The sequence below is a fragment of the Dermacentor variabilis genome, chromosome 10 (genome assembly GCF_050947875.1).
Source record: "Dermacentor variabilis isolate Ectoservices chromosome 10, ASM5094787v1, whole genome shotgun sequence".
Classification (NCBI taxonomy): Eukaryota; Metazoa; Arthropoda; class Arachnida; order Ixodida; family Ixodidae; genus Dermacentor; species Dermacentor variabilis.
Window position 1 is genome coordinate 4,489,117 of NC_134577.1, and position 26,742 is coordinate 4,515,858.

Sequence of the window (26,742 nt, forward strand, 5' to 3'; positions counted from 1 at the left end):
AAATACATTTATCTGCTTTCATATTTATTTTACCGATCTCAATGTGGTCCCACTTTTTATAACCTAATATATGACAGTAACACGTCAGAAGTGTTCAGAATAATTCATTTTCCTCTATACCATGTTAAAATAGACTTCAGATACACGAAACATTTGGCTGTACAATAGTCACAAGTTCTGCGTGAAATTTGCTGTAAACAAGGCCCATATACTATGCACCATGCGCAGCCGTAACAAGGTGTTTTGGTAATATGTGTAAAGAGCCATTGTTTCTAATCACCTCCACAATAGCAAAAGAAAGAAATCATCATACTGTAAAAATAAAATTAGTGTGTTTGCCTCACTAACAGCATTCAAAAAAAGTGGCATGATGCATCAATGAGACAGCTCTGTCTTTGCATGTCCTTGCTAGTCCTTGCTAGGATTAGTGATTCTGTCCTTTGTGCAAGATTCCACTTTGTGTGCATCCTTCAGAAACCATATTTCATAGCACAGAGGTGAAAAAAAGCCCTCAATTCGAAGAAAACTGTACAAAAAATTCACAGCCTCTCTTATGTTATCTCTAAGACAACTTGAAGACGAAAGCCCAAGTGCCGATGCATTAAAGACTGACAGATGATGTAGACATCCCCCTGAATTCCCTTAGTCTAATTTGCTTAGTTATCCCTCCTAATTTGCTTACTCATCCTCTTAAATTGCCTAGTCATCCCTCTTAATTCCAAAGGTCAAGGATTCGTCTCACACCCAAGGCCGTGAGATTGAGTGACAATTAACTCAATCTTAATTAAATGTGTCTTAATTATCTTCACCTTGAGTAACACTAAAGATTGTTCGTATCAGTGCATTCATTACCTCTCTTAATTACATGTGCCTTAACTTCACCTTAATTACCACCGAAGGTGGTGGGTTCCAGTGCCTAAATTAACTCTATCTTAATTAACTTTGCTTTCAGTAACACCAAAGGTTGTTGGCTCGACTCCCACCAAAGATTGAGGGTTTGTAGCCTTTTTGTACCTTTCATGCTGTCAATGCGTTTTTGCTCAAGGTAGACTGACTAATGAGACAAATAAGGCTTTCGCCTTAATAAAGCATTTACCCACCATGGTGCTTAGTGGTTTTAGTGTTTCACTCCTAAGCAATGTGCCGCGGTAGCAAATCCCGGCTGCTGCCGCCACATTTCGATGGTGGCTAAATGCAAGCACACCTGTATACTGTGCATTCGGTGCACATTCAAGAACCACTGGCGGTCAAGATTAATCCGGAGTCCCCTAATATGGCGTGCCTAAAGATCAGATTGTGGTTTTGGTATGGCATCATCGTCACCATATCCCACCAAATCGTGATCACATGGCCTAGATCCAGTGCTCTCCAGCATGCTTCAGTGGTATCGACTGTGTTAAGGCATGTTGTTTAGCTGCATCATACTTTCTGAGGCATTTTAAAAGGGCATGGCTGCAAGAAGTGTGTGTAAATGCATTTTGAAGGCATAACATGTAGCACTCGAGACTGTTGTCAAGAGCCTTAAGGTGATGGGAACCTCAAACAGTAATGGACAGCATGCCTCAAACAGTAATGGACAGCATGGAGGAAGACCAGCTTTAGGAGAATGCCACTGACTTAAACTGTCCAGCAACAATGGCAGTGGAAGCGGTGACTGAATAAGTGCATGTTCATGGGTTGCGTTATATTGCATTGCAGTCTGAGCGCAGTTTGAGGCCTCAGTGCGTAGCCATAAGCTGTCTCGTGTAAGGCCCCATAAAAGATAATTAAAAAGTGTGGGATTTACATGAACAAATATGGTATTACACTGTGCAACAGCATAATGTTGCAATACAAATCATGCCGCACAGTGCATTGATGTAATTAAATGCCTTTTTGGCACAAGCTTCACATACACCTGTGTGGTGTCACAGTCCAGCTGCCAAAGCTCCCATATCCTCTCCCAGGCAATTTCCAACATGCAGTCATTTATGCTGCACAATATTATCATCCGTTGTTATTAGACCACCACAGATGTGTAACACTGATAGAATCTTTTAAAGGTGGACCACCACCAAGATGGGATAGATCTTGGGGGAAGCCCTTCTCCTAGTCCAGCCATTCAGCCTTGCCCTGCAGCTCAAAAATGACAAATCATTGCAACCACAAATTTTAATTTTCATGCATTTTACATTGTTGGCAAAGCATTAAGAGCTAAAGTTCGCTTAAACCTACGATCACCCATTGCAAGCAGCCTTTTTTGGTTACTAAGATTGAGATATCAACAACCTCTAACATTAGCACACGAGGAAATGTAACATAACAGCATTTTGAAGATTTTGTCATTCAATGATTTCCCACGCTGCATTTATGCAAGAACAATGTTACGATGGCTGACATGGTGAGCTGTTGTTCTCATATTTATTGAAGGCAAAACTGCCAGCAGAGTAGCAGCTGCCCGACGTGTCACAAAAAGAAAATGCTGCTCCCTCTCAACTCCTGCCTTAGCATGATAGATATTCACGTTTTCTGTCAATGCTTTTTCAAAACAATGCACCGTGGATGCCCGAGTGAATTCCAATTGCTTGGACGTTTTGGTAGCCAAATGTTTCCACAATTCTTCGGTTTGGTGATGCCATCTCTCTACAGCCCTACTGACACCTTATGTAGGGAGTGAAGAGGATGGCGTATTCAGAAATGTGCCCCATGCAGCACCTCAAGTGTAGAGGAGAATGCAAGTAGTGCTGTGACTGGTGCAAGCAAGCATAAAGATAGCATAGAGCAAGCATAGATCAGCGCCATCACTAATGCAATTGAGCAAGTGACGAGAATGATGTGTGTACAGTGCAATGAAGTGCCGCAATGATGTAGTTGCCAAAATGCGCCTGCCCAACTCCTCCTAAAAGCTCCTTGACTTACTTTTCCTCTATGCCTCTCCGAGCTGTTTTCTATGATAAGACACAATGTTGGGAGCACTCGAACGAACCATATAATGCTATTGCAATTAAATTACATGGTGCCATACAAAGAGAGACAAGAACCACAAGCACTTATTTAGTAGACACTGTTTGCCTGTCTATGCACCACACGCTGCCTCTTCGATCAACCCAGCTTCAAGTCACTTGTTTCTTTGCTGCAATCACCAGACGTGGAGGAGACATTACGGTAAATATACAGCCATGACTGACTATAGTTAACAAGTATGCGCAGTACCTCAGTTGGGTTTAAGATTTGTTGCAGCAACTCCTTTGAAGATATGTGCCATTGTGCACACGCTTTCAAAGCCACCACTGGTAAGCATCTTGAAAGCACGCCAATGCAATTCACAGTAGAGTCCTTCAGCCACAGTAGGAAAGTATTCACCAGAAGCACCTTCCCACCAGACCTGTAGCCAGGCTAAGGGTGTCAGTTAACACTATTTGGCCATAATGAACTGTGACCTTTCTGCTATTTCTTGCTTTTTGGTAGCTGCATGCACTCACATGGGAGATGTTGGCTGCCTGGGCTCTGAGCATGTATCGTCCGCTGGTGTAGTGGGCAGTGATGGCAGTAGCCGTGGTGGTTTGGGCACCAAGGGACGGGGCGGTGGGGCTCGCGATGGGGGCACAGGGGGAGTGCTTCGTTTGGCCACTGTACACAAGGGATTCACACCATTCACATAGGGTAACTGAGTACATTGCATAACCAGCAAAGCAAGGCTCAGTAACAACAGAAGAGGATATAAAAGCATCTATATTTCAGTGTCAGGCAAAGAGAAAGATCCTTTCTTTACAAATATAGCCCTTCCAGGCACAAAACAAGGCACCAAACCTAGCTCTCTGCAGATTGATCAATTCTTGAACAACTTGAGCATAAGGCACTATTGTGGCTGCATCTCAACCTCTTCAAATAACATTTGCTGCCCTTGTCAAATTTGACAGTCTGGGTCATTTTTCAAGCATTTATCTCGCACAACTATTCCAACAAGAAAAGAGTAGTGCCGTAACTCTTGCAAACCAAACTTGAGGACATAGCATAGTGAAGATACAGGAATAGAGATTTCTCATTAGACGAATTCTACACAGACTGGCCTTCACTGACACTCACATGAAGGTCTGTCTGGCTGGGCTGCAATGGGTGCAACATTGTGTAGACTAGAGTAGGTCAGCAGGCACATTCCAGAGGGCCTGGCTGGCTTTGGAGGACAAGCAGTAGCTGCCACAGGCAGCTCACGCCGCTGCCACCCAGGCGCCACAGGATGGCGCACCAGCTGTGGTGGCACATACAGTGGTGGCTCAGGAAGCTTGGGTTTCACCTTGGGTGAAGAACCCTCAGGAGACTTTGGAGGGCGCGGCAGTGCTTCCTCACTCCACTGTCGTGATGGTACAACACTCCCTTGGCAACCAGCTTCTAGCGGCTTCGATGATAAGGAAATGGGTGTCACATAGTCCTCTTCTTCAGACAGAGATGAAGCGTCACAGCACAGCTTCTCAGAGGCAGGGCTCCTGTCCCCCGCAACCATATGCAATGCTTGGGGCAAGGGGAAGTCCTCACAGCTTAATCTACTGGATGAGACTTCTGCTGTAACAACCTCTGGTGACGGAGGCAGCAGCTCCGTTTGCTGCACTATGGCCACTCTGCCATGCTCAAAGGAGGCTCTCCTGGTGGACACCCCACCCACCCGAGGCAGGCTTCCTGACAAGCTACTCTGGCCAGCAGGGCTGGAGGGCTCAGCAGATGACTCCTTGGCAGGGCCAAGAGACAACTTCCGGTTGTTAGATGGCTTTGGTGTGAGGCTGGGACGAGGTATCCGCACCTCAGTTGGGCCTTCTCGCTTCTTGAGACTGGCAACATGCGGCATACATCTGGCATCCTTGTCACTGAACAGCTCACGGAGGGTCTTGACGTTGGACCTTGGAGTAGCCAAGGCTTTGCCCCCTTGCTCATCCTGAAATGCAAAGTAAAGAAAGACAGGAGAAACACTGCAAACAAAAGTGCTATCTGTGGTGAAGTAATTACACAGTCAAATGCTTCAGGAAATTTAGACCAAACAAATCCGTGTTGGTTCTACAAGTTGACACAAAAGCCCACGTAAAGGCTCACCAAGTACCTTACACAGCCTCCTTTTACACATGTTGGCAGGTTTACCCCTTACAAAATAGCTTTTAGGCTTGCAGACTGACCAGGATGATGGAATTCAAAAATATTGTTACGGAAGGATGAAAGAAGAGAGAAGAAGAAGAAGATCGGAGACGCTGGCTGCTGAGTGTTGTTGGTGGTCAGCCATCTTAGCTGTTCTGACTCATCCTGTATATATATTGTAAATATAGTTTTTATAAACTCACAACATCCCCGTAACATATTGGTGAGAGGTGGGGGGTACCACGGGGGGAGCTCCGTAGTGGACGTTGCATCACCACCCGCACCATGAATGACGGTGAGCACGCGGGATCAACGTCGTTGCCACTTCCAACGTCACCGTCGCCAGCTACGTCGCTGTCTCCTTCGGTTGTCGTTGTGCAACCCAAGAATCCTGGAACTTTCTGCGGGACTGATGGCGCCAACGTTGAAGAGTAGGTGGCCATGTACGAACGTGTGAGTGGAATCAACAGATGGGACGCTATGCTTATGCTACCTAATCTGTTGTTCTACCTAAGAGGCACGACAAAGGTGTGGTACGAAAACCACGAAGAGGAGCTAACCAGCTGGGACCAATGCAAAGAGAAATTGACGGAGTTGTTTGGCAAACCAGCTGGCCGTAAAATTGCCGCAAAGCACGAACTGGCCTCCCATGCCCAATCCCCCATGGAGTCCTATGTCTTGTAGATCCAGGACGTGCTGGCACTTTGTTGTAAAGCCGATCACGACATGACAGAGGCTGAGAAGGTCAGTCACGCGCTTAGGGGCATTGCTGACGATGTGTTTAATCTGCTCATGTGCAAGAGCTGCTCTATCCAGTTGACGCAATCATTAAAGAGTGCCTACAATTCGAGCAGGCCAAAAGCCGACGCGTCTTGCAACCATTCGCCAGACTTCCCAATACTGCTGCAACGTCGACGTGTGAAGATCAACCCACACAGCAGCATGCGTCGCCATCAGAGGACGTCGTGCGAGTCGTTAGACGTGAACTGGATGCGATGGCGCCCGCAGCTTTCTGTTCGCGTAGCCCTGATGCTATCACATTTTCAGTTCCCCTCGTACAAGCCATCGTTCGCCAGGAACTTGAAAACATCGGTTTACAGTCTGTGTGTGCTGTCGCCAATCCCAGAGCTAACGAATGTCCTTCTACTATTTTCGCTCCACCCCGACGATTCTCTCCACGTTATCGCAACCCGACTGAGTGGAAAACTGCGGACGACCAGCCGAAATGTTTCACCTGTGGCCACATTGGTCATGTCCCCCAATACTGTCGCAACTCGTGGCCCTCAACACCTTGCACGCTGACTAACCTGAGCTGTTCTGATGGAAATATCCGCAATGTTTCACCCACCACCGAGTCTAACAGCGCCGGCAACTCTGCTCGGACCACATGGTACAGCCGCTCACCATTGCCGCGCGGACACCAGTCTCGTTCACCGCAAACACGTCGCCTTTCGTCCTCTGAGGCTTTTGGCAGCACCCTTTCGGAAAACTAAGAAATGCAGCCCTCGGAGGTGGTGCTGCATTGCCGACTACAGCAGCAAATCCTCTGTCTGTGCCCACAAGGAGAAATGTAACCGACGTCAAAATAGACAGCATACCTCTCGAAGCACTCGTTGACACTGGAGCCTACGTATCTGTGACGAGTGCTAGCCTATGTAGACATTTAAAGAAGGTCCTCACCCCAGCAGCTGCCTGAGTGCTTCGTGTGGCCGACAGCGACGTGCTGGTTGTTCTTGGAATGTGTACTGTGCGTTTAATTACAGCCGGCCGCCCTACTTCTGTTCTTTTTGCTGTGATCGACAACTGCCCTCACGATGGTATCCTTGGATTGGACTTTTTATCCACTCATTCTGCTCTCATTAACTGCGCGGCCGGCGTTCTTCAGTTAGAACTGTCTCAACTCGCCAATAATCCGAGTACTGCCCCACCGTGCTTGTGCTCGCTTCCAGACGTGCGCCTGTCACCTGAGGCAGTTACTTACGTCGCTTTGACCGCCCAGCCACAGGTTCCTGAGGGTGAATATGTGCTTCGCCCCATCATCGACATGCTTTTGAACCGGAATGTTGCTGTTCCACATATGTTGGTCACGGTTACTAACAACGACGTCGATCTACCGCTTCTGAATTTCAGCCTGTGCCCTCAAGTGACTCCGGCCGGCACGTTCTTGCCCGGCATTTCTAGTGGTTCCAAATTTGACATTGAGAATCTGAATGCCGAGAGTGACTTATTAGCACCAACTGCAGCTTACAGCTCTGGTTCCTTAATGGATGACTTTGCGAAAGTGATTGCACCTGACCTCACCTCTGCACAGGCCATGGACATATGACTTCTTGAATCGTACAGTGACATCTTTGATTTCGGCGACAAGCCATTAGGCCAAACATCTGTTGTTCACCAACGTATAAACACTGGAGATACGACTCCTATTCGTTGGCGTCCCTATCATGTATTGCGTGCTGAATTTCGAGTCATCCAATTAAAAGTGGACAAAATACTCCGCAAAGGGATCATTGAGCCATCAGCCAGCCCTTGGGCTTCGCTTCTTGTCATTCTGAAAAAGAAAGATGGTAACTGGTGTTTTTACATCAATTATCACCACTTAAACAAGATCACGCGAAAAGACGTCTACCCACTACCACGCATCGATGACGCCTTGGACTGCTTGCACAGAGCTAAATACTTCTCGTCCATCGATCTTCGATCCGGCTACGGGCAGATTTCAGTTGATGAAATGGAGCGCGAGAAGACAGCCTTCACCACGCGGGATGGCTTATATCAGTTCAAAGTCATTCCCTTCGGCCAATGCAATGCCCCTGCGACATTAGAACGTATTGTCATGTGGTAGTGACGGTTAAGAAGGCAGCAAAACTGTGATTAACGAAACGAGCATTTTATTGGGCGAAGTTATGCCCTCAAAAACAGGCTACACTCAAAGAACAATGGTAGCGGCGAACACACTCGGCGATCTTCGAAAATCAGATCAGCGGGTCAAATGCGTCAGCTTTTATACAGCAGTCATCGAATGTTCCAGACTAATCGTTGAGACCCGCGTGCCTTCCACAAAGTTCTACACCGTTCGCGTCAGGCGATGAAATCAGATAACACAAGGTTCGGCGACAACTGACAGTGGATAAAAGCATTGATAACTTTCCAGAAACTTTGGATACATGCAGGCACATCCCGCACCGTGCGATAACATTTGTTAGGCGGCAAAACATGGTCGCCCAATAAAGATAAGTACACGTGTCAATACCTCCGTCTTAAAAAGCATCGACCCGATGCTACAAACAAACGAAAGTAATAAAGAAAAGCACTCGTAGCAAAGAAAACAACAAAATAAGGAAGTTCATCAGCGTCCGTAAAAGGGTTTAAGGTGCACCACGTGGACCACTTCAGATCGTGCGCGGCGCCGCTGTGAATGCGAAATGCCGTCTGGCACGACCTCATAGTCCAGTGCGCCAATACGTCGGATGACCTTGTAGGGTCCGAAATAGCGCCGCAGTAGTTTCTCACTGAGTCTTCGTCAGCGTATCGGGGTCCACACCCAAACACGGTCGCCAGGCTGGTACTCGACGAAGCGCTGCAGAAGTTGTAGTGTCGGCTGTCAGTCCTCTGCTGGTTCTTGATCCGCAGGCGGGCGAGCTGTCGGGCTTCTTCGGCGTGCTGGAGATAGGTAGCGACGTCAAGACTCTCCTCGCCCGTGACGTGTGGCAGCATGGCGTCGAGCGTCGTCGTCGGGTTCCTGCCGTAAACCAGCATAAACGGCGTGATCTGTGTTGTTTCTTGCACCGCCGTGTTGTAAGCGAATGTTATGTATGGCAGGACGGCATCCCAGGTCTTGTGTTCGATGTCGACGTACATCGCTAGCATGTCGGCGAGGGTCTTATTCAGGCGCTCCGTAAGACCATTCGTCTGTGGGTGGTAGGCCGTTGTCCTCCTGTGCCTTGTCTGACTGTATTGCAGAATGGCTTGGGTGAGCTCCGCTGTAAAGGCCGTTCCTCTGACGGTAATGAGGACTTCTGGGGCACCATGTCGAAGCAGGACGTTTTCGACAAAGAATTTCGCCACTTCGGCTGCATTAGCTTTTGGCAGTGCTTTAGTTTCAGCGAAGCGAGTGAGGTAGTCTGTCGCCAGGACCATCCACTGATTTCTGGTTGTTGACGTCGGAAAAGGTCCCAACAAGTTCATCCCGATCTGCTGGAATGGTCGGCAAGGAGGCTCGATTGGCTGTAGTAATCCCGCTGGCCTTGTCAGTGGTGTCTTGCGTCGCTGACAGTCTCGGCATGTTCTGACATAACGGGCGATGTCGGTGGTCAGGCGCGGCCAATAATACCTTTCCTGTATCCTCGATAGTGTCCAGGAGAAACCGAGGTGTGCAGCGGTCGGATTGTCATGCAGGGCATGCAATACTTCTGGACACAGTCCTGACGGGACACCAAGAAGGTAGTTGGCGCGGACTGGTGAGAAGTTTTTACGAGTAGGTTGTTTTGAAGCGAGAACGAAGACAATCCTCACTTAAATGCCCTAGGGACAACGTCGGTGTGCCCTTCCAAATACTCGACAAGGTTTTTCAACTCCGGGTCTGCTCGCTGCTGTTCAGCGAAGTCTTCCGCGCTTAAAATGCCAAGAAAGGCGTCGTTGTCGTCATATTGTGGCGGCGAGTCAATGGGGGCGCGTGATAGGCAATCAGCATCAGAGTGTTTTCGTCCGGACTTATAGGTTACAGTGATATCATATTCTTGCAGTCTTAGGCTCCACCGCGCCAGCCGTCCTGAAGGATCCTTTAAATTTGCTAGCCAACACAAGGCGTGATGGTCGCTGACGACTTTGAATGGCCTGCCATATAGGTAAGGGCAAAATTTCGCTGTAGCCTAAACGATGGCGAGGCATTCCTTTTCAGTTGTAGAATAATTGCCTTCCTTTTGACAAGGCTTTGACAAGGCTTTTGACAACAATCGGCTAGCGTATGCTATCATGTGTTCATGTCCATCTTTTCTCTGGACTAGCACGGCACCGAGGCTCAGGCTACTGGCGTCAGCGTGGATTTCGGTATCGGCGTCCTCGTCGAAGTGCGCAAGTACGGGCTGCGACTGCATGCGTTGCTTGAGTTCTTGAAATGCGTCGGCCTGCGGCATTTCCCACTTGAACTCGACGTCACATTTAGTTAGCTGTGTCAGCGGCTCAGCGATGCGTGAAAAGTCCTTGACAAAGCGCCTGTAGTAGGCACACATGCCAAGGAATCTACGCACTGCCTTCTTGTCGATGGGCTGCGGGAACTTTGCGATGGCAGCTGTCTTCTGCGGGTCGGGGCGGACTCCAGACTTGCTGATGACATGGCCTAGGAACAGAAGCTCATCGTAAGCGAAGCGGCACTTTTCTGGCTTCAGAGTGAGCCCTGATGACTTGCTGGCCTCTAGTACTGTCGCTGGCCGCCTAAGGTGATCGTCGAAATTTCCGGCGAAGACAACGACGTCTTTCAAGTAAACAAGACAGGTCTGCCACTTCAATCCTGCTAACACCGTGTCCATGACGCGCTGGAACGTTGCAGGCGCCGAGCACCGACCGAATGGCATGACCTTGAACTCGTAGAGGCCGTCTGGCGTGATGAAGGCGGTCTTTTCGCGATCTCTCTCGTCGACTTCTATTTGCCAGTAGCCAGACTTGAGATCCATCGACGACGAGAAGTATTTTGCGTTGCAGAGCCGATCTAATGCGTCATCTATCTGTGGTAGAGGGTATACATCCTTCTTTGTGATCTTGTTCAGTCAACGATAATCGACGCAGAAACGTAAGGTTCCTTCCTTTTTCTTCACCAAGACAACAGGAGATGCCCACGGGCTTTTGAACGGCTGAAGGATGTCGTCACGCAGCATTTTGTCGACTTGTTTTCTTATAGCTTCACGTTCTCACGGCGAAACTCGGTAAGGGCTCTGGCGGAGTGGTCGAGCGCACTTCTCGGTGATTATGCAATGCTTTGCGACTGGTGTCTGTTGAATCCTTGATGACGTCGAGAAGCAGCCTTTGTATTGTCGGAGCAGACTTCTGAGCTATTCTTGCTTAATCATGGGGAGACTTGGATTAATGTTGTAGTCTGGTTCGGGAACCATGGTCGTCGGGGTAGGTGCGGCAGAATCCGAGAGGACCAACGCATTACTGGTTTCCAGAATTTCCTTGATGTACGCGATCGTCGTGCCCTTGTTAATGTGCTTGAAGTCCTGGCTAAAGTTTGTCAGCAACACTTCAGTTTTCCCTCCATGCAGTCGAGCGATCCCTCTTGCGACGCAAATTTCACGGTCGAGCAGTAGACGTTGGTCACCCTCGATGACGCCTTCCACGTCGGCAGGTGTTTTGGTGCCAACGGAAACGACAATACAGGAGCGAGGCGGGATGCTGACTTTACTTTTGAGCACGCTTAAGGCATGGTGACTACAAGAGCTCTCCGACGGTATCGCTTCATCTCCTGACAGCGTTATCGACTTGGATTTCAGGTTGATGACTGCGCCGTATTGGTTCAGGAAGTCCATGCCGAGAATAACGTCTCTTGAACACTGTTGGAGGATAATGAAGGTGGCAGAGTAAGTCCAGTCTTGATCAGAAATTCTTGCCGTGCAGACCAGTCAGCGTGATGAGGTGTCCTCCAGCGGTCCGAATTTGAGGGCCTTCCCATGCAGTTTTTACTTTCTTCAACTGGGCGGCGATGTGTCCACTCATGACGGAGTAATCAGCCCCTGTGTCGACTAAGGCGGTGACTGCGTGGCCGTCAAGAAGCACATCGAGGTCGGTGGTTCTTTGTCTTGCATTACAGTTCGGTCTTGGCGTGGGATCACGGCTGCGTCGCGTTGACCTGTGGCTGGTATGTGACATCGTCAGGTTGTCTTTCATCGTCGTATTCTTTGCTTCCACACTTCGTCGGGACGGCGGCGTGTCGTTATGTCGTCGAGGTAGTTTCTTCGCCGTCTTCGTCGGTGGCGGAGGATCTTTGTCAGTTCGACGCACCTCCATCGGTTGCTGCTTTTAGTTTTCCGGATACGGGCTCGCTGACCGGCCCCGGACTGGGCCAGTTTATGGTCGGCGCTGCGGCGAAAGGTAGCGGCCTGGTGATAGCGAACGAGACAGTTGTCGAGGGCTCCACTGAGTGGCGGCGAGGTAGTCGGCGATATCGCGAGATCGCTCGCCAATCTCTGGTCGTGGCACGTTAATGGCGAACCCTCGCAGTCCCATCTCCCGGTATGGGCATCGGTGGTAGACGTGACCCGCTTCTCCGCAGTGGTAGCAGAGCGGGTGGTGGTCAGGAGCGCGCCAAATGCCCGTCTTCCTCGCATAGCGGTGCTGGGCGGGCGTGCTGATGGCGGCGGCGGTGGACGACGTAATTGTGGCGTTCAAACGCCCTGGCGCGGTCGTGCAAGGGGGCCTTGACGGCGGGCGACGGCAGTGTAGGTCATCGCTTCTGGCTGGGGATGCGGTGATTCTGGTTGCACCTCAGGAACTCCAAGCGATCGGCGCACCTCTTCTTTCACGATGTCGGCAATCGAGGCCACGACGAAGGCAGGACCTTGCGCAGTTCTTCGCGCACAATGGCCCTGATGGTCTCGCGCAGATCGTCCGTGGCCAGTGATTGAATTCCTGCGTGGTGGGTAGAGTTTGTACGGCGGTTGAATTGCCAGTTCCGCATTTAGAGTGTCTTCTCGATGCTGGTGGCCTCGCGAAGGAACTCTTCTACGCTCTTCGGTGGGCTTCGTATCATTGCACCGAAAAGTTCTTCCTTCGCATGAGAAGGTGGACTTTCTTCTCCTCGGGCATATCTGGGTCGGCCTGGCGGAACAAATGGCTCATTTCTTCCGTGAAGATGGCAACGTTCTCGTTAGGTAGCTGCACTCGGGCGTCCAGCATGGCTTCGGCCCTTTCCTTGCACACAACGCTCCTAAAGGTGCGCAGGAATCCGCTACGGAAGAGGTCCCATGTGGTCAAGGTCGACTCCCGGCATCTTCTAAGGCAAAGTATACATGCTGTAGCTTGTCATCGGAGTCCCAGTTGTTAAAAGTCACGATTCGTTCGTAGGTCTCCAGCCAGGATTCCGGGTCTTCAGTCGCTGCTCCATGGAAGGTCGGTGGGTCCCGAGGTTGTTTTAGGATAATGCGGGACGCTGGGGCAGCCATTGGGGTTTTTTTGACCACGATCTTTTTTGTCGACTCAGGTAGAAGTCCGTGCTCTGGGGGCAGTCCTTGCAGTCTGCGGCTAGCACGCTGGTCTTGGGCGGTGTTGGTTTTGTCCTCGGGCTTCGGGCTTGGATCGCGGCTTTGCGGGAGCGGTACATGAACGCACTAGCACCTCCCCCAGATGTCACATGGTAGTGACGGTTAAGAAGGCAGCAAAACTGTGATCAACAAAACGAGCATTTTATTGGGCGAACTTATGCCCTCAAAAACGGGCTACACTCAAAGAACAATGGTAGTGGCGAACACACTCGGCGATCGTCGAAAATCCGATCAGTGGGTCAAGCGTGGCGGCTTTTATACAGCGTTGTCGAATGTTCCAGACTAATCGTTGGGGCCCGCATGCCTTCCACAAAGTTCTACACCATTCGCGTCAGGCGATGAAATCAGATAACACAAGGTTCGGCAACAACAGACAGCGGATAGAAGCATTGATAACTTTCCAGAAACTTCGGATACATGCAGGTGTGTCCCGCATGGCCATGCGATAACATTTGTTAGGCGGCGAAACGTGTTTGCCCGATAAAGATAAGTACACGTGTCAGTATGATGGACTCTCTTCTGCGGGGCTACAAATGGACCACCTGTCTTTGTTACCTTGACGATGTTATTGTTTTTTCTCCCACGTTCGGCAGCCACCTTACCCGACTCACTGCAATTCTTGCGGTCTTCTAAAAAGCCGGCCTTCAACTGAACTCCACGAAGTGTCAATTCGGGTGCCGTTAGATCACCGTGTTGGGACACCTCGTTGACGCATCCGGTGCTCGACCAGATCCGGAAAAAGTTAGTGCCATACGCAGTTTTCCTGTGCCATGTTCTGCCTCTGACGTGCGCTGCTTCTTCCCCCCCCCCCAGCCTGTGTTCTTACTTTCGTCGTTTCGTCAAAAACATCGCCGATGAAGCTCAGCCTTTGACAGATCTTCTAAAGAAGAACACGCCATTCTCATGGGGTCCGGAGCAGGCTCACGTGTTCGCCGCTCTCATCGGGTTTCTGACCACCCCTCCCATACTTGCCCATTTTGATCCATCTACACCGATCGAAGTCCACACTGACGCAAGCGGCCATGGCATCGGCGCTGTTCTCGCCGAACACCATAATGGTACCGAGTGCGTGATAGCTTACGCCGGCCGCCTGTTGTCACCTGCCGAGAAAAATTACTCCATCACCGAGCGTTAGTGCTTGACTTTTGTTTGGGCTGTCGCCAAGCTCCGGCCATATTAGTACGGCCGCACGTTTTCGGTCGTCACAGACCACCATGCTGGCTGTCTTCCCTCCGGGACCGGACTGGACGGCTTGGTCGCTGGGCTTTGCGGCACTAGGAATTTTATTTTGTGTCCATTACAAGGCTGGACGCTGAGTGCCTCTCGCGTCAACCCATGGATCCTCCCGATCCTGTTGCGCATGATCCGGTGACCTGCGTGATGGCTTTGCCTGACATGACCGACATGCGCGCTGAACAACAACAACAACAAAGCGACGCATCCTTACAGTCCATCATTGCCGGAGTGCAATCTGGCAGCACCAACGGCTCGTGCCACATGTTCATGCTGCACGACGGCATCCTCTACCGCCGCGATATCAACCCTGACGGCCCTGAGTTGCTGCGTGTCCTTTATCTTCACCTGCGACCTGCCATTCTCGAACAATTTCACAATGCACCGACGGCGGGACACCTTGGAGTTTTGCGTACATACGACCATGTACGACGCCAGTTCTTCTGGGCAGGTCTCTACCGCTCTGTGCGTCTTTATGTTGCAACTTGCGAATTGCGTCAGCGCAGGAAGAAACCTCCCCTGCCACCTGCCGGATGACTCCACCCAATTGAAGTTCCCTCTGAACCGTTCTTTCGCGTAAGCCTTGACACCTGCTTGGCCCTTTTCCAACGACGACTAGAGGGAATAAGTGGATCGCCGTCGCTACTGATTACACGACACGCTATGTGATAACAAAGGCATTGCCAACAAGTTGCGCAACCGACGTCACCGATTTTCTCCCTCATGACGTTATTCTCCACCATGGTGCGCCTCGACAGTTACTTACAGACCACGGCCGGTAGTCCTTGTCTCAAGTTGTGGACGACCTCCTCCGCTCTTGTGCCATTGAGCACAAGCTGTCTACCGCCTACCACCCAGAAACAAAACAAATGGTCTGATGGAGCATCCCAACCGAACAATCACACAGATGCTGTTGATGTACGTCTCTAACGATCCCCACAACTGTTACGCCACGCTGGCCTACGTGACATTCGTGTATAACTCGTCCTGACATGACACCACAATATATTCACCCTTTTATCTTTTGTATGGTCGCGACCCCACATTGCCATTCGACACCTTCCTCCCTTCTGCGCCACGTGTTGCAACTGAGTACACTGGTAAAGTCATCGATTGCGCTCACACAGCATGTCAAGTCACGCGATGTCATTTATTAGCCTCGCAGCATATACAAAAAGAGCATTATGAGCGGTGCCATCGCAATGTTAAGTTCGCGCCAGGTGCTTCGGTGTTCCTTTAGTCACCATGTCGTCGGGTTGGCCTCTCCCAGAAGCTTCTCTCTCGCTACACAGAGCCTTATGAAGTCCTACGTCAAGTTGACATAAATTACGAGATTATGCCGCTACAGTTTGATGCACCCTCAAGTCCGATGCCTGTTGACGTGGTCCACATATCGCAGCTGAATCCATACTTCAGTCGCAATTCTTCGCCTACCATGCGTTGAGACGTCGCTTTACCATCCGGGGGTCCTGTTACGGAAGGATGAGAGAAGAGAGAGGAAGAAGATCGGAGACGCTGGCTGCTACGTGTTGTTGGTGGTCAGCCATCTTAGCTGTTCTAGCTCATCCTGTACATATATATTGAAAATATGGTTTTTATACACTGTAAGAGTTGTCGGACGATCTCGCCGCTGCCACCATTTGTAGGAGTTGTAGGTCGTAGAGAGGAACTTGGGAGGAACTAAGCGTACAGGGTTTATTTACAGTATTTACATTTTAAACAAGAGATACATTCGACAGTCTAGCATGGCTCCCAAATGAAGCCCTCAAGACGAAGCATACAGCATACGAGCACGAAGCTCCAAACACACTCAGCACACTGCTGGTCGAGCACGATGACGAGCACGCAGCTCACGAGCACAGAGCACACTCTAGCAGCCGACAACAGCCGCTTATAAACACTCATTCTCCCTAGATCCCTAGGTGAGGGAAACGTTCGACCAGTCAGCGTAGAAAGTCCTCGTGGCCGGCCCGCTTTTGAGGGAAGGGGGTAGGGGGTTTACACACACACATTCCGCACAGGTTTCACTGCCCCTTCCGAGGTGAAACGGGCTTCGCAGAACTCTGGGCTTACGTCTTGAAAGGCGCGTTGGTTTCCCGAGCTGACCCCCGCAGTGTGGCCGCCGGTTGTCCACTGTCTTGCGTCCTGTAGTCACCACGAGTGTCAGCAGACTGTGATGAATCCTGGGGCCCACGTACCGCAAAGCACCCTTCTGTTAAGGAAGCTCTTCTTGCTGCAGAGAGACCATGTCGGCGGTGGCGGGTTCAGTAACAATATTGGTCCGCCGATCGCGTTTAGTCACAACGGCACCGAGGGGGTGTTGAAGCGGCACCTCGAGGTCCCTACAAAATGAGTCACTGCAGCAATTGTGATAGGCTTCCATGGTTCTCTTCGGGTAAGCTCGCAACGCTCGCAGCTGGCTGAGAAAACCTGCATGTTGCCACCTTGGCAGGCCATTCCTAACAATACTCGCAACATCCCCGCAACAATATTTCCAAAAGAGTACAAGATCTCTTGCAAGTCTTTGTCGATAATGACTGTACGGATGTTGAAAATGACACCAGCGCTCATGTGATGCAACTGTATGCGCCCAAATATCTGAACAGCTTTCAATGCACCCAGCATGGCCCAAATGGTCACATCAACTAGAAGAATGTTTTTCCTTGGGTTAAATTTGCACCCACTTGGCTTGTCCAAGGGCGAGTTTCCACAGGTGGAGTGTGACAATTTGGTTTCTTGCAAGCTGGAGTTTTGGTTGTCATCAATGGGCGCGTACAGTGTTGTGAATTTTTGCTGATGCTTTGCCCACTAAAATCTGCATTTTTTGATGTCTTCATTTCTGCGTCGGATCCTAAATGATGGTGAAGTTTTTGTCAGAAGGTATGCTTTCAAGGTCAGTGGAAAAGTGTGCAGCCAGGTACCTATTGAGATGATGTGTAAAGTTCACTTAATCTTGTCAATATGTGCTGGAAGCCAGAGATGGTGTGACCTCATCCATTGTGGCAAATGATTTCCTGTCCTAAAAGCTTTATATTGTGTTTTCTATACAAGTAAAACATCACTTGCAGCTCTTCTTCAATGTTAGCGTGCAATGTGGCAGCAAGTACCATACTAAAGCTTCCTGCACATTTCCCAACCCTTTATCTAAAACTCCATAACCTGTGCACATCACAAAAGAGAGCAGAAAGGCAACTCATGCAAATTGGCATCTATTCCTCAAGATGGCGTTCAACAGGCTATATTCTGCTGCACACAGACAAAGTATCAGGATACAAAGTTCACAATGAACAGCATTTTGTGTGAAGTTGAGTACTTTTGCTCATTTGTAAAGAATATGGAAGACTAGTAAATAGCTTTGGCAGCATGCCTCAGCTCTTCATTTAGACTTGTTTACTGGTTTCACCATTCCAGCCTGCAGATGCCTACCCACTTGGAAGATCAAGTCGAATACCTTTCTCCCTTCCACATCTTACTCCTTACACATCATTTAAGTTTAAAAAAATTGTGTTTGGCCATAAGCTTCATTCATTAGTGCTGCGCTCCTAGACCTGATGGCATACAAAGTAGTAGTAATTGGTTGCTTATTGAAAAAAATGAAGGAGAAGAAGGGAGGCCAATTACAGCCACACACACACGAGTGACTGAAAGCTTTCCAGCAGGTCTCAGAAAGTAGCCTTCTAATGTTACTGACTACATCTGGGAAACAGAAAAAAAATGTCTCCGTCATAAAAAATGGTCTGGGTTGCGAGTGCTGAAGCCTGGTAAAGACAAGGCAGACCATTTTTTTCTGTTGATATGCCTGACTTTGTGCATAGCAAAACTGACGGAGGAGCTTACCTCTGTTCAACTGACATGGTAGCACATGAGGGAATGCCAGCAAATGGAAAGGAAAACCAGAAAGCACAACAGGAAGAAAAAGACAAAAAGTGCTGTACTAACAACTCAACTGTGGACTAACCACTGTAAGTCCCACACCCTTCTTGTTCCTTGGTATGCGTTTCCTCTGCAGCGCTCATGTGTGTTCCTCAGTTATCGTTTGTCACACAGTTTCCACTACAAGATGTTTAGCTAGCTCATGCGAGTGCCACTTTTTCTACTTTTCAGTGCATTACAAGGAGTGAGCTTTCAACATGGTTAAGGTTAAGCTACTGCTCACAAAACTTGTGCATATAAGAGAGTAATCTGTAAAAATGTTTCTGCACTAAGGCATTGGCACTCAGAAACTCGTTGCTTGCGTGAGCCAACAAAAGATTTGGCTGAATATAACTCAGTGACACCTCTGTATTTGCTGCTATGGTATATCCCCTTGTAATAAGATTATTTATTATAAGGCACTAGGCACAGTCTAGTCGCACTGACAGTAGGCGAACGCTGATCGCGCGCACAGCCGACACAAGAGCGCCTTCTTCGTCTTCCTCTTCACCACAATGGCCCCTGGGAGAGAAGAGGAGCCATCCTGGCGACTTACAGCATAGGTAGGATGAGGGGGTCATAGTACGGCTTAAGACGGTTGACATGAACCGTGTCACGCCCGCGATGCCTATGGTCGGGTGAAGGTGTCACAGGTTCTACAACATAGGTAACAGCGGAAGTACAGTCTATGATGCGGTAGGGGCCATCATAGCGTGCAAGGAGTTTGGTCGAAAGGCCAGGGCTGTGAGGCGGGACCCACAACCAAACAAGGGAACCAGTCGGGAAAACTGGTGAAAGCGCGCCACTGTCACGCCGCAGCTTTTGACGACCTTGAGTAGCGGTCGTAAGGGTTCGCGCGAGCTGCCTACAGTCCTCGGCGTATTTGGCGGCTTCAGACACAGGCGTGCATTCGGAAGCGTCGGGTCGGTATGGGAGCATTGTGTCCATAGTACACGAGGGCTCTCGTCCATACAGCAGAAAAAAGGGCGAAAAGCCAGTGGTAGCTTGTGTGGCCGTATTATAGGCATACGTGACGAACGGCAAAACAGTGTCCCAGTTACTGTGATCAGAGGCGACGTACATAGTCAACATGTCACCGAGCGTGCGGTTAAACCTCTCTGTCAAGCCGTTCGTTTGCGGGTGGTAGGCTGTAGACTTGCGGTGAACGATGCTGCATGCAGCGAGAAGGGCTTGGATGACTTCGGACAAGAAGACACGTCCCCTGTCGCTGAGCAGTTCGCGTGGTGCGCCATGTCGAAGAACGAAGTTCCGCAAGATGAAGAACGCAACTTCGCGCGCAGAGGCCGCCGGGAGTGCGGCAGTCTCAGCTTAGCGCGTCAAGTGGTCGACACCTACGATTATCCATCGGTTACCCGAGGAGCTGCAGGGAAGTGGCCCATATAGGTCTATGCTGACGCGATCGAAGGGCCGAGCCGGGCAGGGCAGCAGCTGTAGCTCACCAGGAGGGCGCTGTGCAATTTTACGCCGTTGGCACGCCGTGCAAGCGCGTACGTACTCGCGCACGAAATGATACATGCCGTGCCAGTAGAAACGCTGCCTTAGCCGAGTATACGTTTTCAGAACACCGGCGTGACCATTATGAGGAGCAGCATGAAAATAAGCGCATATGTCAGAACGCATGTGTCGTGGTATCACCAGTAGCCATTTGCGACCATCAGGCAAATAATTTCTGCGGTAAAGAATGTTGTCGCGGACCGTGAAGTGAGTGGCTTGGCGACGAAGTGTTCGAGAAAAGGGTGTGGCGGATGGGTCGTGGAGGAAATTCAGCATAGTTGAAAGCAGGGGATCCTTACGCTGCTCGTCCGGCATATCAGCGACGTTGAAGGCTGACATGGATGCGAAGAGCGGAGACACTGAAGCCACATCACAAGGTAGCGGCGATCAGGAAAGCGCATCAGCGTCAGAGTGCTTTCTGCCCAATCGGTAGACAACGTGGATATCATATTCTTGTAAGCGGAGTGCCCATCGGCCTAGGCAACCTGACGGATCCTTCAACAAGGACAGCCAGCAAAGTGAATGGTGGTCGGTGACAATGTCAAAAGGGCGACCATATAGGTATGGACGAAATTTGACGAGCGCCCAAATAATGGCCAAGCACTCGTTTTCAGTTACTGAGTAGTTGGCTTCTGCCTTCTTTAAAGTGCGGCTCGCATATGCGACGACGTACTCGTCATAGCCGTCTTTCCGTTGTGCGAGGACTGCACCAAGTCCGATACCGCTGGCGTCCGTATGTACCTCTGTAGGCGCTGTGGGATCGTAGTGTCGAAGAATCGGTGGCGAAGTAAGTAGGCGACGTAGTTGCTGGAAGGCTTCGTCACAGGAAGTTGACCACGCGGAGATGCCGTTGGTAGCGGTAAGCAAATTGGTCAGTGGTGCGATGATAGTCGCAAAATTGCGCACAAAATGCCGAAAGTAAGAGCAGAGCCCTATAAAGTTGCGGAGCGCCTTAAGAGTAGTGGGCGTCGGAAACTCTGCGACCGCGCGAAGCTTGGCTGGGTCAGGAAGCACACCGTCCTTCGATACAACGTGACCCAATATAGTTAACTTGCGAGCAGCAAAACGGCACTTTTTGATGTTAAGTTGGAGGCCAGCAGAGGTAAGGCAGGTCAGTATCTCACGCAAGCGAACGATGTGCGTCGGGAAATCTGGCGAAAACACCACGATATCATCAAGGTAGCATAGACATGTTTTCCACTGGTAATTGCGAAGGATGGTGTCCATCATACGTTCGAAAGTAGCGGGCGCGTTGCAGAGCCCGAATGGCATGACGGTAAATTCGTACAAGCTATCGGGCGTAATGAAAGCTGTCTTCTCACAGTCATCATCTGCCATCGGCACTTGCCAATAGCCGGAGCGAAGATCCAAAGATGAGAAGTACTCCGCGCCTTGCAAGGAGTTGAGGGCGTCATCTATCCGAGGCAGCGGATAGACATCTTTACGAGTGATCTGATTGAGTCGACGGTAATCCACACAGAAGCGTGTCGACCCATCCTTCTTGCGTACTAATACTACAGGAGACGTCGAAGGACTGTGGGAAGGGCGAATGACGCCACGGTGCAGCATGTCGTCGACCTGCTCGTTAATGATCTGTCGCTCGGCTGCCGACACGCGGTATGGTCACTGGCGTAAAAGAGGATGGGAACCAGTGTGTACGCTGTGAGTGACGGTTGCCGTACGCCCCAGAGATAGTTGGTCACAGTCAAACGACGAGCGAAAAGTCTGAAGAAGCGCGAGGACTTGCTGGCGATACGGAGGCGGCAGATCGGCGTCTACGACAGATTCAAGAACGTCTGACGACGACGACAATGATGATGATGATGTGCACGGCACGGGAGAAGTGAGGGTGTCGAGTTCATAACAGGCCATGTCGTCGGAAACATCGAAAATGTGAAGCGGGTCAAGGGGCTGAACACGACCGAGTGATTCGCCGCGCAGTAACGTCACATGGTAGTGAGACGGGTTACACACAAGCATGGAGGATAATCCAGACACAGTGGTGAGGACGGCAAATGGGAGAGGTAGGGCCTTGCGACGTAGAAAAATCGGCGACGGTGTAAAAAGTACTGTAGCGTCTGGCGCGGTAGAGCAAGAGACGGGCACAAGCACACACATGTCGGGTGGTATGTCCGTATCGGACACAATAGTGAGCTTGGAGGCTTTTTGTTCAGAGGGGTCAGGCAGCGGGGCGTCGTCAAACGGGAAGAGCGCCACTTCGGCCCGGGCACAGTCGATGATGGCACGATGGTGAGACAAGAAGTCCCAGCCGAGAATAATGTCATGTGAACATGATGACAACACGAGAAATTCAACAACATAGACAATGCCGTCGATGACCACCCTTGCAGTACATTGAGCAAGCGGGGCTATGTGCTGCGCAGTCAAGGTGCTTAGAAGCATACCAGCTAACGGCGTTGTGACCTTATGGAGGCTGCGACAAAGCTTTTCGTCGATAACAGAAACTGCAGCCCCAGTATCAATAAGCGCAATTGCAGCGGTTCCTTCGACCAAAACGTCCAATAAATTGCGAGGTGACTGTGCAGGCCTTGTAGAAGTCGCGAAGCTTGCAGTTCGTGCCTGCGGAACTGCAGCAAGTAGTTTCCCTCGTTAGGTGACTGGCGGCGACGTAAGGGGGAAAGTGAGCGACGACGTGGTGATGGCAAACGATGGGTGCCGACGGGGCGTCGAGGAGGCGGCGAAAACTCGGGGTCGGGAAGCATCGCATGCCCGGTAGTATCATGGCAATAGGCATATCCAGGCGGCGCGACAGTAGCGTTAGCAGGTGGCATGCGATGATGGCAGAAGCGCGCAACGTGGCCGGCGACACCGCAAGCGAAGCATATGGGTCGGTTGTCGCGTGTGCGCCAAGGGGATTAAACTGGGTGTCGAGATGGAATGGGAGGCGACGCGGGAGGAGGTGCAGCTTGAAGTCGCATTGGCGCCGGAAACGAGAACGTCGGCGGCGCAGGTCGCGCGGCGACTTCTGCATAGGTCAGAGGTGCAGCCACGGGAGGGCAGGGTTGGGCGAAAGGTAAAGACCCAGCAAGTTCCTCGCGAATGGCCCGCCTAATGGGAGCAGCCAGAAATGTGTCAGGCTGGGGAGGTCCATCGTTGAGAGGCAGCATAGACAATTGGCGCGCCACCTCCTCACGAATGAAATCCTTAATCACAACAGAGAGCGATGCTGCTGGTGTAGTGTTTGAGCGAAGCGTGAGGCCCGCGAGAGAGTCTCCAGGTGCGAGAGCGCTGCGCGCAAGGACCCTTTGTCGACGCAGCTCATCGAAGCTCTGGCAAAGAGTGACGACAGCTGCGACAGAAGTAGGGTTCCGCACCAGGAGCATTTGAAAGGCGTCGTCCTCGATGCCCTTGAGGATGTGCTTCACGTTGTCCTCTTCAGTTATGGTGGAATCGACACGGGCGCAAATATCAACGACATCCTCTATGTAACTAGTATAAGTCTCGCCGGGCTGTTGAGTGCGCTGGCGGAGGCGCTGTTCAGCACGGAGTTTCCGCAAGGCTGGGCGACCGAAGACTTCCGCGAATGCAGTTTTGAAAGCGGACCAGGTTTGCAGTTCCCGTTCGTGATTGTGGAACCAGAGGTTCGCAACGTCAGCAAGATAGAAGATGACGCTACGGAGCTTCGTCGGGTCATCCCACTTGTTGTGTTCACTGACGCGCTCGTAGGTAGAGAGCCAATCTTCTACGCCAGTCTCACCTGATCCGCTAAAAACAGGAGGGTCCCGCTGCCGTTGCACGGCACCGCACATGACAGGAGCTGCAGATGCGCCAAGCGGATTGGAGGGAGCGTCGTTCATAGTAGAGGCTGGAGCAGATGTTAAAGTTCGGCTGCGAAGCTCCAGGGTGAGGTCGGGGAGTGCAGCACCTTCCACCAAATGTAATAAGATTATTTATTATAAGGCACTAGGCACAGTCTAGTCGCACTGACAGTAGGCGAACGCTGATCGCGCGCACAGCCGACACAAGAGCGCCTTCTTCGTCTTCCTCTTCACCACACACTGAACAACAAAAGTGAAGTTACAAAGGAAACCTGTACAGGTTCTTCAGAAGTAAAGCTTCGCAGCTGAAGAAAAATTTTCCTGGCTCAAGGATCAAACCCGAGACCAACGCCTTTCCAAGTGAGTCACTCTACAATCTGAACTAATTAACCTTTCTGTGAACCTTCCCCACCTTACAGACTTCCGCATAACTGACTTGTCGTAACAAAAGTATTGCCATCTTTTCATCTTCATCTTTGCCTCTTTCCAAGTAGCAGCTGCAGCGTGGTCTAGAGCAAGGGTTCTCAAACTTTCTGGTCTTGCGACCTGCCTTCTCAAACTTCTTTTTCGTATAAATGTGCTTATCCATGGCCTCACAGTGATTGTTGCTATAAATTAATCTTTCTTGTGAAGACTGCTGAAGTGCAGAAGTGGTAGTTTTAATCATTCATTTAAAACTGTAGCATAAAATCCCCCCATGAAGGTATGGAATCGGATTCATTCTGGCACCTCGCCAAACTATAAAGTACAGTTCACAGCACCTGGTTTGGGAAACCCTGGTCTAAATTGTTTACAAGGAAGTTCCAGCTGAAAGCACCACACCCTTGCACCTGTCATGAGTGTGGAGCCAAGTGCACATCGCCTCTTCCACTTTTTGCTTCTCCGTATTCAAAAAGGGGTAAGGTTGTCTTTTATCATTTATTCAGAACATGAAGCTCCCCTTTCACCCCCACTTATATGTCACAGAATGCGTCACATGTCCCACTTTCGGCAAGACCTGCCGCGGTGTGCCATGAAATCGCTGCACCAATGAGTGTACAAAAAAGACATGTGGACATTCAACATGACACTCACGGTTGCAATAAAAAGCGGTGGTCAAGGTTAACAATGAATGGCGCAACATTAGTTATTCTAGGAACTTTATGCTGCGGAGCATTTTGACACCAACAAGCATGCACTCGGTGTATACATTAGCATGGTAGAGGGTATAAGCGCGACTGGACGAGGACGAAGAAAGAAACAGATACACAGACACAGCGCTTCACTTTCAACTATATATTTTATTTTCGCACGCATCGATAAATATATACCGTGCGAGCGGAAACAAACGTGACAGCAAAAAAGAACATTGAGTGGTACATTTCGTTGAACCGGACACGTGTGCAAGGCAAGGGAAAAAAAGAGAAAAAAAAAACATGTACTACAATCGTCACGAAGACAAACCAAGGAATCGTATCTCCTTTTCCGAAAGTGATACCGAAGGCTTGCTTACGCACTTTTGCTGTAATTTTGCTATCTCGTATGCCTCTACAATCTCCCTCGTCATCCTGCTATGAGCCTTATACAGAACGGAAGTGCTTTCAAACATGGGCTTGCAGGAACAATCTCGGCAGTGAATACCCAAGTGACCCGAGATTACCTTATTGACATTGTATTGAAACATTGTATTGAAAAAAAATTGAAAGGAAAATATATAGTTGAAAGTGAAGCGCTGTGTCTGTGTATCTGTTTCTTTCTTCGTCCTCGTCCAGTCGCGCTTATACCCTCTACCATGGATTCTAACCAACTAGCTCGCCAGCGTGTTTTAACCATATACATTAGCAGTTTCTTAAGATTTAATTGCACAGCTGCCTTTTACTGGCTTTCATTCTGGCGGGATTAGACATGACACATCGCAGGCTTCAGACAAGACGACACAAACTAGTGCAAACGCGAAGCATAACTTGCTATTACAAGTAAATCAAAATAAAATTGGTTCAAGGCATGTTTCACACATGTATTCTCACACCTTTGCCTTCTTTGCTTTATTGTCTGTAGGTGGTGCCTTTTTCATGGACTCGGCAAACTGCCTACATCTTGCCTGATGTCAGGCAAGATGTAGGCAAGATCAGCGAGATACCATGCTTTTTTATCCTCATCCACTGAGGTATCCACCTCTCCCACGCATCCAAATCAGCTAAGTCATACACAGTGACCTTTTCGCTCAGGCATTGCAATATTTTGTAAACTGCCATCTTTTCATCTTCCTTCTGATGCCTCTGGAATTTCTCTCACAACAATGAGGGATGTTCCATGTTTCTTGAACTGCATCATGCTGGATCCTCAATAGCAAAGTACATGTTACACAGCTATTGCTCCTGGTTCCAGCCTTTGAAGATGCGCTGGTTTTTCTAATCCTCTGCCCATTTCTGAAGATGGTCCTTGACGGTCATTTTTCTGCCCTGCTGTCAACTAACAGAACAGAGGCCTTGCAGACGCCTATGTGTAGGTCAATGTAGGGAAAGCTGCTCGTACAACTACAAGTCACACTAACTTAAGTTCATTTAACTTAAATATATTTTTTTTACGAATTTCAGGAGCATTTTTGGCAGACAATGCCTACAACAAGGTCTCTCCTCTGAAAATAAAGCTCATAATTTAATAATTTCATGCACGCTAACTGGTGGTGCAGTTTTCAGCTTGTGAACAAGTGAAACACAAGCTGTTGTCTGGGCACCACCAGCCGTGAAGGACAAGCGTCTGCAACTTCCTCTGGAGAAATGAAGTGGCTGCAGCGAAGGGTGGGTTCTCGGAAGCCTGCACAGGAAGAGTCCTAATTGTGTCCAATTGAGTGGCGCTCAATGTCTGCGTGAACATTTTCCACACGTGGACAATGACCTCCTCCATTTCTGGGTGTTCTGCCTCTTATGAGAAAAAAACCCTTGTACTAGTGTGCACTGTTTGTCACT

The 26,742-nt window shown here is 49.8% G+C and overlaps 1 protein-coding gene across 11 annotated transcripts in view; it reads right to left on the reverse strand.

Annotated features, from left to right (window-relative positions):
* Positions 1 to 26,742, reverse strand: part of LOC142559751 (uncharacterized) — a 109,958-nt gene that overhangs the window by 56,962 nt on the left and 26,254 nt on the right. For all 11 annotated transcript variants that reach the window (XR_012823235.1, XR_012823236.1, XR_012823237.1 and 8 more), the window contains 2 exons: positions 4,066 to 4,906; positions 3,462 to 3,609 (listed from right to left, as the gene is read on the reverse strand). Coding sequence is in view for 8 of the 11 variants with exons in the window: in XM_075671361.1 (XP_075527476.1) it covers positions 3,462 to 3,609; positions 4,066 to 4,906 (989 nt within the window). In the remaining 3 variants the exon portion in view is untranslated. The remainder of the gene's footprint in view (positions 1 to 3,461; positions 3,610 to 4,065; positions 4,907 to 26,742) is intronic.